This window comes from Natrix helvetica (genome assembly GCF_964273705.1).
Source record: "Natrix helvetica genome assembly, chromosome: 1".
Lineage (NCBI taxonomy): Eukaryota > Metazoa > Chordata > Lepidosauria > Squamata > Natricidae > Natrix > Natrix helvetica.
This window is the reverse complement of record NC_138548.1, coordinates 222,044,418-222,061,146: the sequence shown is the minus strand read 5'-3', so window position 1 is coordinate 222,061,146 and position 16,729 is coordinate 222,044,418. Positions and strand designations below refer to the sequence as shown.

At 44.2% G+C, this 16,729-nt stretch overlaps 1 protein-coding gene across 1 annotated transcript; it reads right to left on the bottom strand.

Moving 5' to 3' along the window:
- Window positions 1-14,870: 14,870 nt before the first annotated feature.
- TMDD1 (transmembrane and death domain 1) lies at window positions 14,871-16,501 on the bottom strand. Its single transcript, XM_081937282.1, has one exon. The coding sequence runs from the start codon at window positions 15,966-15,968 to the stop codon at window positions 15,072-15,074; it is 897 nt and encodes a 298-aa protein (XP_081793408.1). The 5' UTR covers window positions 15,969-16,501; the 3' UTR covers window positions 14,871-15,071.
- Window positions 16,502-16,729: the final 228 nt, after the last annotated feature.

Here is a 16,729-nt window from a genome sequence, read left to right as displayed (position 1 = left end):
CGGCATCACCTTGACGTAATGTGATGTTTTGCGACATTTTTCCCATTCACAAAGCTGGGGTGGGGGTGGCCTGCACATGATGCATCTGGCTTGCGGGCCACCGGTTTGACACCCCTGATTCTAATCGGAAGCTGGCTAGGGGATTCTGGGAGTTGAAGTCCACACTTCTCAAAGTTGTTGAGCTTGAGAAATGACCGGGCTCATTCCCGTTTGGAAAATATTTTTTCCATTTGGTGATGATATTTGGAGTTGTGCGTTGGCCTAGAGGTGGAGCTCTTGCCTCACAATCTGTGAGGCTGTAAGTTTGATCCTAGGTAGAGGCAGATATTACTCTCTCTGGGAACAATGAGAATATATCTGCTGAACAAAACTCCACATTGGTGACAGGAAGGGCAACTGGCCATTAAATATTCTGCTAGTTCCATTCAGTTGCTCCGACTCCACCCGAGAAGAGATTATGGGGCTGTTTCCACTCTTTCTCTTCTGTTGTTTCATCCTAATCTTCTTTGGCAAACACTCTCTCTCTCCCCCTCTCCCTCCCTCCCTCCCTCTCTCTCTCTCTCTCCTATGCCTTTGGTCAATCTTGACTTCTGCTTCCTCTGCAATTTTCTTGGCATCGTGGTTTGGAAGTGATTTGCCATTGTCGGCTTTCTAGGGCTGAGGAAGAGTGGCTGGCACAAAGTCATCAGTTGGCTTACTGCCTGAAGCAGGACTAAAACTCATGATTTCTGGGTTTCTAACCCAGCACCTCTGCCTACACCAACTGGCTCTGTGTTAACTATGTACAGTATTTCAATCCAATTCATAACTTTTTAATGTCCTCAACATACATTATTTCTATATCGGTAAAATTTATTCAGTTTTGCTGGTATGCAGTATCCCTGTGAGATTTTTTTACTGATTTTTTTTTCTCTTTTAAAAATGCAATATTCAGTACATCCATTAACCTGTTTGACAAGCAGATTGCCAATGTTTAATATGAGAAACTGATTTTAAGATCTTCTCTCACTGCATTTTTAATTTATTACTTTTCGTTTCCAGTTCCATCAATATTTCATAAAAGTGTACCATCGTATGTTCATTTAATCTCTAAACCATTATGTCATCATTTTACATCGAAAACATTTTGTTAGCAACATAATTCGTATTGTTTTTCTTTCAATTGTATTACAAAAAGAAAAAAATAATAATTCTGAAGTTGTATATACCTCATTAAACTTGAAAAATACTCCCCCCCAGTACAACCTTTGCAATCCTAACTATACTTCCAAGTCATTAAAAGAGTAAATTTAATTGATCTCATAGGACTTAAAACTTCTGAGAAAACCTGCTTATGCTTCTGATTCCAATTGAACTAGCAGTTTCTTGTTTTTTTTTAGAAACCATTGGCAGAACTTGATACTATAAATTATTTATACTATATAATAGGGCAAACTCAGAGTATCATAAATTCTGCATAAAGGGATATGTATCTGTGCTTTTTCTTTGGGTATAGGATTTCTTTTTACAAGATGGTGCATTTACAAGATGGTTTTACAAGATAATACAATCTGAAGGAAGCCATTACAAGTTCTTGTTTTAGGTAGTTGTTGTTGCTATTTTTTTTCCCTATGTTCTAGGCCACACTCCAAAACAGTGGTGGGAAATGATGGAACTGGAAAAAGAACGAACTTTGATTTCATGTTTAAACCTCATTAAAGTTAAATGAATTTACTGCAGCTGATGTGATTCTTTCCCATATATTTCCCCCTGTTATTGCATTAGTTTTGCACTCACTTTTGGAATTTGGAGGATGATTTATAGCCCAGTCGCCATGTAGATTCATGCTATCATGAATGAAAGTGAATACACGTATCCCAGATTAATGTTGCAGGATCCAATCAGGGTCAGTCACCCAGAGGAGAGGTTTAATCTTCTGAACTTTCGGACTGTTGCTAGAACTCATCCTCAGGGAACTTCTCTCTAGCAGAGTGTGTGCTTTGCACAGTTCTCGGTGTGATATTTTTATGGTGCCTATTGTATGTGGCTTTTTTAGATGTTGATTGGGGTGTTGATGACTGGCTATTAAGTCATTGGCTGTTGTTTGCTTATGCTGCCAAGCCCTGGCCTCCTAAGTACTTGATAAACTGGTAGTAAATCAGCACTTGACTGACAAGGGGCCTGTTTCCCAGGCTTTAATCACTTCACTTCCCTGGCTGTTTTTGTGCCTGCTTGTCTGACAATCTTCATAGCTGCAGAATTTAATTTGCGTCCTTGTTCTTTGCAGTGTGAGGCTACCAATGAGTTCAAATCTCCTCGTCTAACTGCTCGCTTGTGTTCTTGCATGCTGTCACGTTCATATTGTCATATCTAATGAGGCAGATGCAGAATATTGCAAGATCTAAGAGGCGTAATGATTTAATTTGTTTTATTTTATGTTCCATCAGTGTTTGTACTGAAATATGATTACAATTACATTTGTCTTCATTTCCACCCTCTCCCTCTATCGGTTTGCACAGAAGGGAAGAATACAGCTTCATAGATTCTTCCTTACGCAATTGTACTCACCAGTCATGATTTCGGAAGGAATATTTCTCTTTAAAAATGGATGCTTTTTTCCCATTTCCCTCCTCCTCTTTTCCTTATTTTTTATGGCCTGCGAATCTGAGGATTGGGGCTATCCTTTACCGACCACTTGTAAAATGCTGCTATCCAATCTTTTAACAATTAGGAAAAAGTCTTTTATATAACTTAGAATAAAGTGGGAAATGAAGTCCAACACACCAGGGAACACCTACCTTGGGACAGCCAATATAATTCAATTTAAAGGGAACCATTTTTTTCACACTAGAAGCTATTTATTTGTGGTAGCATAAAACAACATCCTGCTGAACATACTGCTGAACAAAATTCCACATTGACGACAGGATGGGCAGCCGGCCATTAAACGTTCTGATAGTAATGAAGGGGTAGAAACGGTGGGAAATAAAAAGCAGACAAAAAACTTAACTGGGTTTGGCAGTGGTATAAGGAAAATTTAAAGGCGGGGGGATATGTCCCAACAAAAGAAAATAAAAAGCAGACAAAAGATGTTTCGGAGGTTGTCAGTGGCATAAGGAAAATTGAAGAAGGAGGTTATGCCCCAACAAAGGGAAATATAAAAGATTTCTTTGACAGTAGCTTGGGGGAAATTGAAGAGGGTGGACGTGTCAAAACAAAGAAAAGGGAGAAGGCAGGAATAGAGAAGTGGGACAAAAGACTTAGTAGGAAAAAAAAATCAGACAATTAGAAATTGTTATATGGGAAAATACAAAGCTGAAGTAAGGGGTTTACTCCTAAATATGACAATAAAATTAAGTTGCTAACTGATTGATTATGATAATGGAAAGATAATTAAATAAAGGTTAAAATATATGGAATATGGACAAATATGAAATTGATATGGGGAGATTGTAAAGCAAAGATTTGTGATTCATTTTTATACATGATAATTAATCTGAGTTGCTAATTGATTGAATATGACAATAGAAGGACAATTAAGCCTGGGTCAAAATATATGAAACATGGACATATATAGAACTTCTAAGATGATGAACAAAGTGAGATGTGTACTGCTTGTTATTTTATCTAGTAGATTAAGGGTATTGTAATGAACATTGGACAGTAAGGATTGCCATTTATAGACAATTAAGGGTAACGTAAACCAAGATATGGAAAAATGGAGAGGGAACATGAAATATACTTACAGTGGGAAACTATTGAGATTTAAAGACAGAATAAAAAGGTGGGGGCATGTAAAGATGAGTAATTATATAAATATAGTAATGAAAATAGCTGGGAATTGTAACCAGGTGACATCTTGGCCAAAATGAAGCTGGGTGTGTGTGTTAAAAGCACAATGACTATATATGTATACTTTTTCCCTCTCTTTTTTTTAAAAAAGGAGGAAGATATACGTTAAAATTAAATATGTATATTGCAAAGGAATTATAAATATCATCAACATAAAATGAAGCTTGCTCAGAAGCTGAAATACACCAAGTAAATGAGATGAAGAGTGCGAAGTAGAGGGGAGAGGTAAGGGAAGAAGAGAGGAATTGGAGAGAGGGCAGGGGGGGGAGAGGAGGAGAGAAAGGAGGAGTGGAAAGGGGAGAGAGGAGAAGGAGAGAGGAAGGGGAAGTAGAGAAGAGAAGGGCGACAGAGGGAAGAAAGGAGGTAGGGAGGAGGAGGAGAGAGGGAGGAGAAAGTGATGGATGAGGTACAAATACGGTGTATGGAGAGCAGAAGAGCCAGTAACTGTTTTTGGGAGTTGATGGCAAGACGAATTGATGTAAACATTTAATACAATACAATGTTGGCTATGTAATAGTATACATGTGGTTATATGTTATGAAAATGAAAAAAAAACTTTATATATAAAAAAGGGTTCTGCTAGTTCCATTCAGTTGCCCAGACTCCACCCCCCAAGGGATCATGGGGTTCTGTGGTTTGGGCATTCAAGGACTCCTTGACTTACAGCCATTCGTTTAGTGACTGCTTGAAGTTACAACGGCACTGAAAAAAATGTGACTTATGGCCGTTTTTTCACCCCGATGACCACTGCAGCATCTGCATAGTCACATGCTCAAAATTTGGATGCTTGGCAACTGGATTACATTTATGACCATTGCATTGCCCTGGATTCATGGGACCACCTTTTGCAAACCTCTGACAAGCAGAAGTCAATGGGGAAGCCAGATTCAATTTACTATCATGCTACTAACTTAACATCTGCAGTGATTCACTTAACAACTTTGCCAAAAAAGGTTGTAAAATGAGGCAAAACTCATTTAACAACTGTCTTGCTTAGCAATGGAAATTTTCGGCTCAGTTGTGGTTGTGAGGACAACCTGTATTATATATAGGAGATCGGATTATAAATTAAAGAAAGGGAAACACACTAAGAACTACGGTCAAACTAAAGAATATGGAGGTTGTTGGAAAGGATTAGATAGAAAAGATTAGGAACTGGGTATGTCTAGCTTAAGAGAAAGAAGGACTAGGGGAGACATGATAGCATTGTTCCAATATCTCAGGGGTTGCCACAAAGAAGAGGGAGTCAAACTATTCTCCAAGGCACCTGAGGGTAGGAAAAGAAGCAATGGGCGGAAACTAATCAAGGAGAGAAGCAACTTAGAACTGAGGAGAAATTTCCTGACAGTTAGAACAATGAATCAGTGGAACAGCTTGCCTCCAGAAGTTGTGAATGCCCCAACACTGGAAGTCTTTAAGAAGATGTTGGATAGCCATCTGTCTGAAACGGTATAGGGTTTCCTGCCTAGGCAGGGGGTTGGACTAGAAGACCTCCAAGATCCCTTCCAACTCTACTATTGTATTGTATTGTATTGTATTGTATTGTATTGTATACTAGATTTACTTGATCTCCTGATAAATGGATCGGAAAAGAAAATTGAGGAACTGTATTCAGTGGAATTAAAGAAACCTTCCTTCTTGTGTGTTTGGGGAGACTTCAAGGCGGAGTGATTAATGATTCATAGGTATTTCTTTCTTTTCCCCCCCTATCTAGTAAAGAAATGCCTCACTGCCTCATCACTGGCCTAGCAATCCTTTGAAAGTCTTTCTTCATAATGGTGCAGTTTTCTTGATGGATTTCACAAGCTTCAAACAACGTGGCATTGTAGCAAAAGAATTACAGAAACAAAGGAGAATATGGAGACATTTGACTGAATTTGAAAATCTTGTAGGTGACTCAGAACATTGGTTAGGATGTATTTATAGACTTCTGGGGAGGTATGACTCAGAACGCAAACGGGTCAAGGACTGCATGATTAAATGGAAGCAGAGTTTGAATACAGTAGCAGAGATGCCGTAGTGAGAATTTCTATAGGAAACATTAGCCTGAGCATGATACTCAGAGAAAATTAGTATAGGATGTTTTTATCACTGGCATATTATCCCGCTTTTGACTATTATGGGGGATAATTTAACATTTATTATTAGCAAGAAAGCATTCAGTTGCATAGCTGGTAGCCAATTCCAGTGCTCCCAAAACAGCAGTAGTAAATGGTGTCATTGAAGATTTTAGTATATACCGGAGCTTTGGAACGAAGGACTCAAAGGCAACAAACTGCTTCAGAGCATGTTGGGGTGTTTTTGCAGACCCTCAGGTTGCAACTCCTTAAAGCAGCTGTATCTTTTTCTAGGATCATGAGGGTGGAAAAAGCATGTTTGGCTTAAGGAATTGTACACAGGTCGCATCTGAGTGCTGCCTCCTCCTCCTCCTTCTTATCCACCTCCTTTTTCCTTCTTCTTCCTTCTTCCTCCTCCTCCTTCCTCCTCCTTCTTCCTTCTTCTTCCTTCTTTTTCTTCTTCATCTTCCTTCTTCCTTCTACTTCTTTTTCTTCTTCCTCCTCTTTCCTCCTTCTTCTTCCTTCTTCCTCCTCCTTCTTCCTTCTTCTTCCTCTTCCTTCTTCTTCAACCTCCTTCCTCCTCCTCCTTCTTCCTTCTTCTTCCTTCTTCCTCCTCCTCCTTCCTTCTTCTTCTTCTTCTTCTTCTTCTTCTTCTTCTTCTTCTTCTTCTTCTTCTTCTTCTTCTTCTTCTTCTTCTTCTTCTTCTTCCTTCTTTTTCTTCTTCATCTTCCTTCTTCTTTCTACTTCTTTTTCTTCCTCCTCCTCCTCCTTCCTCCTTCTTCTTCCTTCTTCTTCTTCCTTCTTCTCCTTCTTCTTCCTTCTTCTTCCTCCTCCTTCTTCCTTCTTCTTCCTCTTCCTTCTTCCTCCTCCACCTCCTTCCTCCTCCTCCTTCCTTCTTCTTCTTCCTTCTTCTTCTTCCTTCTTTTTGTTCTTCATCTTCCTTCTTTCTACTTCTTTTTCTTCTTCCTCCTCCTTCGTCCTTCTTCTTCTTCCTTCTTCTTCCTCCTTCCTCCTCCTCCTTCTTCTTCCTTCTTCTTCCTCCTCCTCCTCCTTCCTTCTTCTTCCTCTTCCTTCTTCTTCTACCTCCTTCCTCCTCCTCTTTCTTCCTTCTTCCTCCTCCTTCCTCCTCGTCCTTCTTCCTTCTTCTTCCTTCCTCCTCCTCCTCCTTCCTCCTCCTCCTCCTTCCTTCTTCTTCTTCTTCCTTCTTCTTCTTCCTTCTTTTTCTTCTTCATCTTCCTTCTTCCTTCTACTTCTTTTTCTTCTTCCTCCTCCTTCTTCTTCCTTCTTCTTCCTCTTCCTCCTTCTTCCTCCTCCTCCTCTTCCTTCTTATTTCTTCTTCCTCTTCCTTCTTCCTCCTCCTCCTCCTTCCCTCTTCTTCTTCCTTCTTCTTCCTTCTTCTTCCTCCTCCTTCCTCCTTCCTTTTTCTTTTCTTCCTATCATATTTCTGCAAGTGCAGGGTCCGCTTTTCAGATCATTGTGCTCTAAAATCCATTCTTTTCCTTCAGTTCCTGTCAGGACCGTTCAGCCTTAGGGTATAGAGCAAATGGTTGGTGAAAATTGTAGCACTTCCTTTGTCAATCTTTTGATACCTCATCATCCCCTTTTAATAACTTTGCAAATTCATATACTGATTCATGAGCAGAAGCCCCGAGTCTTCTTTGAATTCTCACATCCTTCCGCTCAGCAGAGAGTGGACTATTTTGAAACTGCTGATCACCTGATCTTTAGGGCTTTTGCCATTATGAATAAAAGGGTCAATTGCCCACTCCCCCCCCCCAATCAGTTCTTATCCGTCCTCTACTGCAATGATCCTCAACCTTCCCAGTTTTGCAGACCGGCAAGGAGGGGGGGGGGGGAGAGGATGGTTTTCACGAAGGATGAATGAGCATGCAAGGGGAGTTGTGTGCGCATGAATGCTCACCCAATGCTTCCATGGTCCAGCCTCAAATGGGCCACGGCACAGTACTGGGCCAGGGTTGGGGACCCCTGCTCTACTGCCTCTGTTCTGATTTATGCCAGATATTTCCAGCATACCAATCCCAATTGGCAAGGGGATTGATATCTTTCCTTTGCCCTATTTTCCTTTGCCCTAAATAATATTTTTCTGGGGTTTTTTAACCTCCTGTCTGCCACTAAACGACGTGGGACTTGGGGACCCCTGCTTTAAGGGTCTTGTGAACTTACCGAAATAAATGTGGAGCATAGCATAAACTACGCTTATGTTTTTTTTTAGTGGTTGATCAATTGCAACTTAGTCCAGGTAGTTCTTGACTTACGACCACCATTGAGCCTAAAATTTCCGTTGCTAAGTGAGATGTTTGTTAAATGAGTTTGGCTTCATTTTGCAACCTTTCTTGTCACAGTTGAGTGAATCATTGCAGTTGTTAAGTTAGTAACATGGCTGTTAAGTGAATATGGCTTCCCCGTTGATTTTGCTTGTCAGAAGGTCGGTCACATGACCCCAGGATATTGAGACCGTTGTAAATCTGAGTCAGTTGCTAAGCACCTGAATTTTGATCATATGACCGGGGGTTAATGCTGCAATGGTCATAAGTGTGAAAAATTGTCATGTCACTTTTTTCAGTGCTATTCTAACTTCAAATGGTAATTAAATGAACTGTTGTAAGTCGAGGACTACCTGTAATTAATATTAATAGCTATACCTTTAATATAGGGATGTGGTGGCTTATTGGCTAAGACACTGAGCTTGTCAATCAGAATGGTCAGCAATTCAGTGGTTCGAATCCCTAGCGCCACGTAATGGAGTGAGCTCCCATTACTTGTCCCAGCTTTGCCAACCTAGCAGTTTGAAAGCACATTAAAAAATGCAAGTAGAAAAATAGGAACCACCTTTGATGGGAAGTTAACAGTGTTCTGTGCGCCTTCAGTGTTTAGTCATGCTGGCGACATGACTACGAAGATGTCTTCGGACAGCGCTGGCTCTTTGCCTTTAAACTGAGATGAGCACTGCCCCCTAGAGTCGGGAACAACTAGCACATATGTGCGAGGGGAACCTTTACCTTTACCTCATGTCTTTAATAGTTAATGAATTTCTAGTAACCTTGACCAGCTTAGCTAATGGAGACTCACCCTAAAGCTTCTAGATCCATTAGAAATTATGAGTCTAAGACCCCACATTTCTGAAATAGAGTGTTAGAAAACAAAAAAAAATTCAAGAACTTCACTTTATTATGGCTTGCAATCCCATCTCTCATCTAGGTTTGAGGCCACAGCAACTGGTTAGGTGGTTGAAAGTAATCATGTAAAATGGAGGAGCAATAGAGTGCAAAAAATGCTCACAGCTTTTGGTGTGTCCCCCCCCCCCCCATTTTCTACCCTGGTTTTTTTCCTGGAATGTTAAGACAATAGATTTCCTGGGTTATAGCTGCACACATCACAGGCAAACATTTTTACCGCTTTCTCTCTCTTTTTTTGTTGGGGCAGATTCACTCCTGAGAGGTTACATAAAATAGAAAAAAGCTTGAAATCTGTGTTTGGCCAATTAAGATCCCAGCCATAGCGCTTTACACAATAGGAATGAATAAAGCAGGGTGTGTGTGTGTGTGTGAACTGTTTGCAGAACCTTAAGAGTTCTATGAGCAATTACAGGAAAAATGTTCACTTGAACACAGCCAATTTTCTATCTCTAAAGCTCTTGATCAGGGGTTGTGAGATATGTTTTTTAAACTAGTAAGTTCAGCAGCCTGGAAAAAAAATTGAAAGCCTCTGGAATAAATTGCAACCGCTCTATTTAATCAGTCAGTGGTGGCTTTAAGATGTGTACTTTGTAAACTGAATTATGTGCTGAGAGAAGAATCAACAATTGCATTTACTTTTTAACAGGCCCAGGTGTACGCAGATTCCCTGTTTACTTTGAAACAAAATATTCATATCCAAGTAATAGAAAGTGGTGAAACAGGAAGCCAGCTTAAAAACAAATAATATTCAGCCTGTTCCTCCTTGAGTAATCTACTGCAATTCATCAACAGGGGTGTGGATGCCTTGTGCTTTAAATTACTGATTATTTATATATTTTAATCTAGAGATTTCTGATCTGCCCTTGACGTGAGTGGATATCCAAAGTGTCTATTTAAAAAATGGAAAGGCATTTCAGTCTGAGAGAGATTTGGGATGTTCCAATCGTTAGAATTATTTAATTCCAGAATTGAACATTTGACCCAGCAAAAAGTTCATTCTGCCATGCGCTGATGATGTTACCTTGTCTGGTAATGAAATGTCCGCAGCAAACGAACCAAGTTCAGAGAACATTAAGAACCCGGCCATTTTAGATGTGCTACTAACTAATACTTTGGGGGGAAGGTTGGTGAGAAGCGGGAAGGGGAGGTCAGTCTACAGCTGATGAGAATCTTGGAGGAAGCAGATTATCTAGATCCATTTCAGTCAAGGTTCGGGTCAGGATTTAGTACTGAGACAGCTCTGTTTGTGCTTGTTGATGGTCGGGGTCCATCCATCCTTGTGCTTCTTGACCTCTCAACAGCTTTTGATACCATTGACTGTGGTATCCTCCAGAATTGGTTCTATGGAGATTGAGGACACAGTTGTCAGGGTTCCAAATAATATCCAAAATTAAATCAGAGTCCAAGGCAAAGTATTGCTCAAAGTTCCAATTTATTAAGAGAGCCATGTTGGCACATCTGTGAAAACCCAAATCTGAAATCTTCCTGGTTTTCCCCACCCAGTTGAGAGTTCATGATCTTGCCTCCACACCCACAAGTCCATCACATGGTCCAATCTTCCACTGCCATGCTGGCAGTTCCACCCATCCAGTTCCGGTCAGGTGCAGGGGTGTAGAGACAGAGGATGACCTTGGATTCTAGAAAGGAATTTTATTTTGACAACACCACATTCTACTCCTTACTATTCCCCACTAATGAAACAGCATAGTAGAATAGAATATTAGTGTGGCAGGCCAAAGATCCCAAAAGGAACTGGCTGCAGGCCTGACAACAGTTTTATGATGGTCCCCTTCCTTTCTCCAGGGCCAGTTCCGTTCAGTGTTCATTGGCAGGGAGAGAGCAAAATGGGTCAACAGATAGCTGCAACGATTTGGCCATAGCAAGTTGTCCTAGACCAGTGCTTCTCAATTATTTTCTGTCATGCCTCCCCTAGGAAGAAGAAAACATTTCGCGCCCCCCCCCCCGCGCGCGACTGTAAATAGTATAATTTGTCTATAAAATTGTTATAAGTACACCTCTGCATAACATAGCACACCGGTCTTTCCTCCTCTCCCACCGTAGTCACATGCTTTCTTTCCTCTTTCCCTCTTACTTGTCTATCCTTCCTTCCACCCTCCCTTCCTTCCTGCCTCCCTTCCAGTTCCCTCCTTCCTCTTTCCCCCTGCCTGCCTGCCTTCTTTCCTCTTTCCCTATCCTCCTATCCTTCCTTTCTCCCTCCCTCCTTCCCTGCCTCCCTTCCAGTTCCATTCTTCCCTCCTTCCTTCTGCCTCCTTCCTGCCTGCTTGCCTTCTTTCCTCTTTCCCTCTTGCTTGTCTATCCTTCCTTCCACCCTCCCTTCCTCCTTCCCTTCCTTCCTGCCTCCCTTCCAGTTCCCTCCTTCCTCTTTCCCCCTGCCTGCCTGCCTTCTTTCCTCTTTCCCTATCCTCCTATCCTTCCTTTCTCCCTCCCTCCTTCCCTGCCTCCCTTCCAGTTCCATTCTTCCCTCCTTCCTTCTGCCTCCTTCCTGCCTGCTTGCCTTCTTTCCTCTTTCCCTCTTGCTTGTCTATCCTTACTCCCTCCTCCCCTTCTTCCCTCCCTCCCTGCCAGCAGCTCCTCCAGCATCCCAGCTGGAAGCAGCAGCACAACAGTCGCCGTTACCAGGGGCGAAGGGGTGGCGGTGGCAAGATCGGGCGACCGCCGCCCCTTTGTCCCTTCCCCAACAGCGGCTGTTGCGCTTCCGCTTCCAGACGGAATGCTGGCGGTGGAGCTGCTGGGGGGAGGCGAGCTACCTGCATAAAGACGAGGGCATGGCAGAATATATCCCGGCTTGAAGTGGCAGCGCTGGGGACTGCTCAGAGACTCATCAGAGCCGCGGGCTGGAGCTGTGCAAAAAGTCTGCTTGGGCTGGGTGGGGGGGGGGAAAGGAAGGGAAGCCTGGGACAGCCATGCTTCCCTCCCTCCCACCCCCGCCCGAGCAGGCTTCTTGAACAGCTCCAGCCCGCGGTTCCAATGAAAATCCACAGTGCGAAGTGCTGCCACTTCTAGGCGGGATATATTATGCCTCGCCCACGCCGCCGCCGCCGTTGCACCCAGATGGAAAGGGAGCCTTCGCGCCCCCCTTTACGGAGCCTCGTGCCCCCCCAGGGGGGCGCGCCCCACTATTTGAGAACCGCTGTCCTAGACCCAGGAAAGTGGTATTCTATTATCTTGGGATTCTGTATAATCAGCATCCTGATAAAACCCAATTATCTGTTTTGACTCTGCGCTGGCCAAGTGTGACTGTTGAGATTCTGGCCCAATGCTTGGAGGCTGCACAGGTTTGGGTGGCAAGAAGCCCATCCCAATCCTACCAAGAATGAGTGGCTGTGGTTTTTTAAACTATCCAGGTCTGAAGATATTCCATCTTGGACCTTGGAAGAGGTTGCACTTCCCCATTCAAAGATGGTGTGTAATTTGGGGGTATTCCTGGACTCACATCTATTGCCTGATGAGCAGGTAGAAATCATAGCCGGAAAGGCTTTTGCCCAGCTTCAACTGGTACACTAATTCCCCTCTTCCTAAAACAGGTGCTCTTCAGATAATCATTCAAGCCCTGATGGCCTTAGGATTTGACTACTGGAACATGCTCTATCTGGGCTCCCCCTTGAAGAACAACCCTGAAGCTTCGTCTGCCCCAGAAAACAGTGATGCAGGAATATCCAATTGATTAAAACTTCTTGCCATCTGTAGAGACCTCAGAAACATGCCTTCTCTGGAGCAGCGTCTGCCCTCTGGAATGAGATTTTCCCTGAAATTCAAACTGTTCTTACTCTACTAGTATATCAAAGGTCCCTAAAGACCTGGCTCTTCACCCAGGCCTTTGACAAGAAAAACTGATGCCCATTACTTTTTTGTTCTGGGTTTGTTTTCCTTGCCTTTGTGGTCCATGCCCCATCTGATTAAATGTTTTTTAAATATTTTAGTTAACAGACCTTAAATGAGAAGGAAACATACCTGCAAAGCAGTGACGTGCGGTGAGGTTTATGGCTGGTGATGTTACCAGGAAGGCGTGGAATGGGACCACGTGTGCTGGAGGCTGAGGCTGCCTCAGCCTCCAGCACACGTGATCCCATTCCCCGCTTTCCTGAGTGTGCTCCGCTGGCTCGCGCTCCACAGTCCTCGAAAGCGACTGGGGAACGACGAGAACCTTCCTGCCTCTGCTGGACTTCGCGCGCTCCTTGCGACTGCAATATACATCCAGAAGCGGCTTTTGTGGCTAATGGGGTTTGGGCTTCCAGCCCAACATCCCCTGCCACTTCTGGATGTCTATTGCAGTCGCGAGGAGCGCACAAAGTACAGCGGAGGCAGGAAGGTTATTGGCGCTTCCGAGAACCCTCCTGCCTCCGCCGGTTGCCCAGCTGGCACCGCCCCGCGCGCGCTCCTCCTCCTCCTTCCTCTTCACTCCCCAAAAGCTCTTCTCCTTATCGGAACTTAGCGGGAGCCGTGTAAAAGGGATGGGACGAAATATATATTATTATATACTATTATTTCATGAAGAGAGGTGAGGCTCTGCCTCCACTGCCTCCCCTGACCGCACGTCCCTGCTGCAAAGCAAAGTGGCACTCTTTGATAGGTTTCCAAGAGGGCCACTCTTTCCGCTTAGATCCAAAAAGCGACCATGCTTAGAAAATAAAACTAGAAGTTTGCAGCCTCCAGGTATTGGGTTGGGAAGTCAGCCCAAATGCCACAAAAAAAGCCGGGGTATTAAAAGTGGGTGTGGGGCAGGAAGGAGGAGGAATTATCTCTCCGCTGTATCTTCTGGTATGTAATTGCCAACTGATGATTTTGTGAGCGTGGCCACAACTTGTTTTTAACATTTAACAAATCTGCTGGCTCAAAAATGAGGGAACTGCAAAGGAATCTCCTTAACTGCCTGATAAAAGCCACAGGGTTGTAGAAGGTATTCAAGAGAGAGCTGTAAAGGTTAGTTTGGGGTTGAGAAAGCCTACCAAAATGACGTATGCTTAGAAAGTTTCAGCCGGTAGTTTTGGCACTTCAAAGAGGATTGCATACGGAACACAATCATTGTAGCAGAACAAGCTGTGAGAGGGACAGATGGAACACTCCTTGACCAATATGGCAGCATGGGAACCAATGGAATCCAATTATGTCAGGGGTTTTGCTTCTACTATGGAGTATCTTCCTGGGGAAAAAAAAATCTGTTTGATACAATTTTTTCCCCCACAGCCATCAGAGATCTTACATGAATATTGGCTAATGTACTTGAGGCACTACTAGCCCAAAGGCAGGATTATAATGTACTGGGAAATCTCTTCACTGTGTATTTGTAGTGGCTGCTTTTCATAACAACCTGGGGGTGGAGTGGGGGCAAACCATCAGCCAACTATGATAATTACTGTACAATAGAAAAGCGATTTTCACCCTTAGCAACTTTTAAGACCCTTGGACTTCAGTTCTCAGAACTTCCATTTCAAATCTCCAGCTGGCTGGGGAATTCTGGGAGTAGAAGTCCACACATTTTAAAGTTGCTAAGGTTGAGAATCACTGATTTCTTTCTGAGTGAGAGCAGTTTTGCCTTAATGGAGTGACCAGCAGGGGAATGTTAGCTGATGCACCTAAAAAGGATTGTACTTGTATCTGCTGAACAACCCCCCTTGTCCAGTCTAAAGCCTCTAGGTCTACTAGTGTCCTTCCCACCTTCGCATTTGAGGCAAACAACAACAACAGAGCGATTGGTACAGATAGGATCAAAGCCAAGGAGACTTTTCACCCCACTGCTCTCCAGGCTGCAGCGATGAGGAAGTGGGAAAGGAGAAACGGGGAATCCCTCTAGAGGAGGAAGGAACCGCCCACGCCCGGTGCCCAAGGAGCGCCGACCGCGTGGCTCAAACAACCGGACGGAATTCTATACCGTCTTGAAAAGAATCCAAATCATGCGAAACAAACGAGTCGCCTTTATTGTCTTCCACTCTGTAGAAGAGAGGTGTCGGCTTCGCCCGGCTGAGGCTCAATGTAAGCTTTCTTCGGCCTCGTCGGCCTCGACCCCCGCCTCCCCGTAGTAGCTTTCGAGGGGTTGAAACGAGTAGTAGATGCCTCCGCGGCTGGCGGGAGGAGGGCGTAAGATCTTGGCTGGCAAAGGGCCGCCGGGAGACGGCGCGGAGACGGCGGAGCCTTCGTTCAGGATCCAGACGAAAGAGTAGAGCGCCAGCGCCACCAGGATGAAGGAGGTCAGAAAGCCACTGAGGACGCCCGTTGCCAGAGGCGTGGCCCATTCAAAGAGGCTCCGGTTGTAAGGCGGCAACGCTTTCCTCTCGACGATCAGCTCCAGCCGGTCCCACTCCTCTTGCTCGAGCGGCGGCGGCGGCAGCGGCAGCGGCGCGGAGCCCTGGCGCCGCTGCCGTCCTGCCGCGCTCCCTTCGGGGCCCTGGTCCAGGAGCAGCGAGGAGGTCAGGTGCTTCACCGTCTCGTGGTACTCCTCCACGTTCTTCTTGATCTCCAGATTCTTGTCCTGGTTGAGGTTCTTGCCCAGTTCTAGCGAGACGTCGGCACGGCCGATCAGCTGGAGAGCCCGGGACAAACGGTCCCAGTACATGGTGTCGCCCTCCGTCTCCAGCCACTGCTGCAGGGTCTCTTTGCACTGAGCAGTGGTGAGGATGTCCCGGCGGCGCCTTCGTCGTCGTCGCCGACCGCCGATGGGGTTGTTCTTCTCGGAGAGGCGCTCCAGCTCGTCTTTCACATTCTCCTCGGGGCCCAGGAGTTTGAGGTGGAAGGCCTGGCATTCCTCCGGGGACAGGAGCTCCGAGATGCGAGCCATCATGTGGGTCCCGATGTCGTCGGCCACCGTGTCATCGCAAAAGGCGGGCAGGGCTAGCAAGGAAAGGGCTAGACCGAGTAGAGGCCGCATTCAGAAGGCTGTGAAAAGCGGAAGGTTGAAAATGAGGGAGAAACACCTTCAATTTGCCTGCAGGGACGGCTGCCTGGTCTTTCTCCCAGTAGAGAGAGGCCTTGGCCTGACACTCCGGCCTTAACTCTCAAAGCGCCCAGAGGCTCAACATATTTAAAGCAGCAAAAGAGAAGAGTGCTTCTGAGTCTACACAGACTGCCATTTCTAGCTTGCATGTTAAAAGGTGGCTTGATATTTGACGGACACCCCTGTCATATAATGCAATACATGTCATGCAGAATGAGGAGAGCATTTATGAAGTTCTCTCACACGTTTAGCCATTTATCTGACTTTTCTTTTTCAATGAATAATTATTTCTTATTGGCTACAATTGTATTGTAGTGTAATGAGAGAGTAACACATTCATTTGCTTTTCTCTTCTGGGCATAATCTTTCAGAAATCCAGTTACATTTAATGTTTTGATTTCCCCACCATATTTACATAGGCATACAGGTTACTGGCAGGTGGCAGCATCTAACTGATATTTGTTAAACTTGTTGGGAAGTCACATCTATATTATCTGTGCTTATTAAAGCCGGATTGAATATGTTGGCTCAGGGAAGAGATGTAAAACATCTATTTTCTATCCCTGCCAGTTCCAAATTAACACAAGGTGAAAAAATATAAATATACCCAAACCTCTCTGGAAACTGCACACTATCCAGTGTTGTCATACAACAAGTCTGGAATAACTAGGATAGCTTGGTGACAAAAGAATGGC

Coding starts and splice junctions, on each gene's coding strand:
- TMDD1 (XM_081937282.1), bottom strand. CDS start 15,968: ATGCGGCCTCTACTCGGTCTAGCCCTTTCCTTGCTAGCCCTGCCCGCC.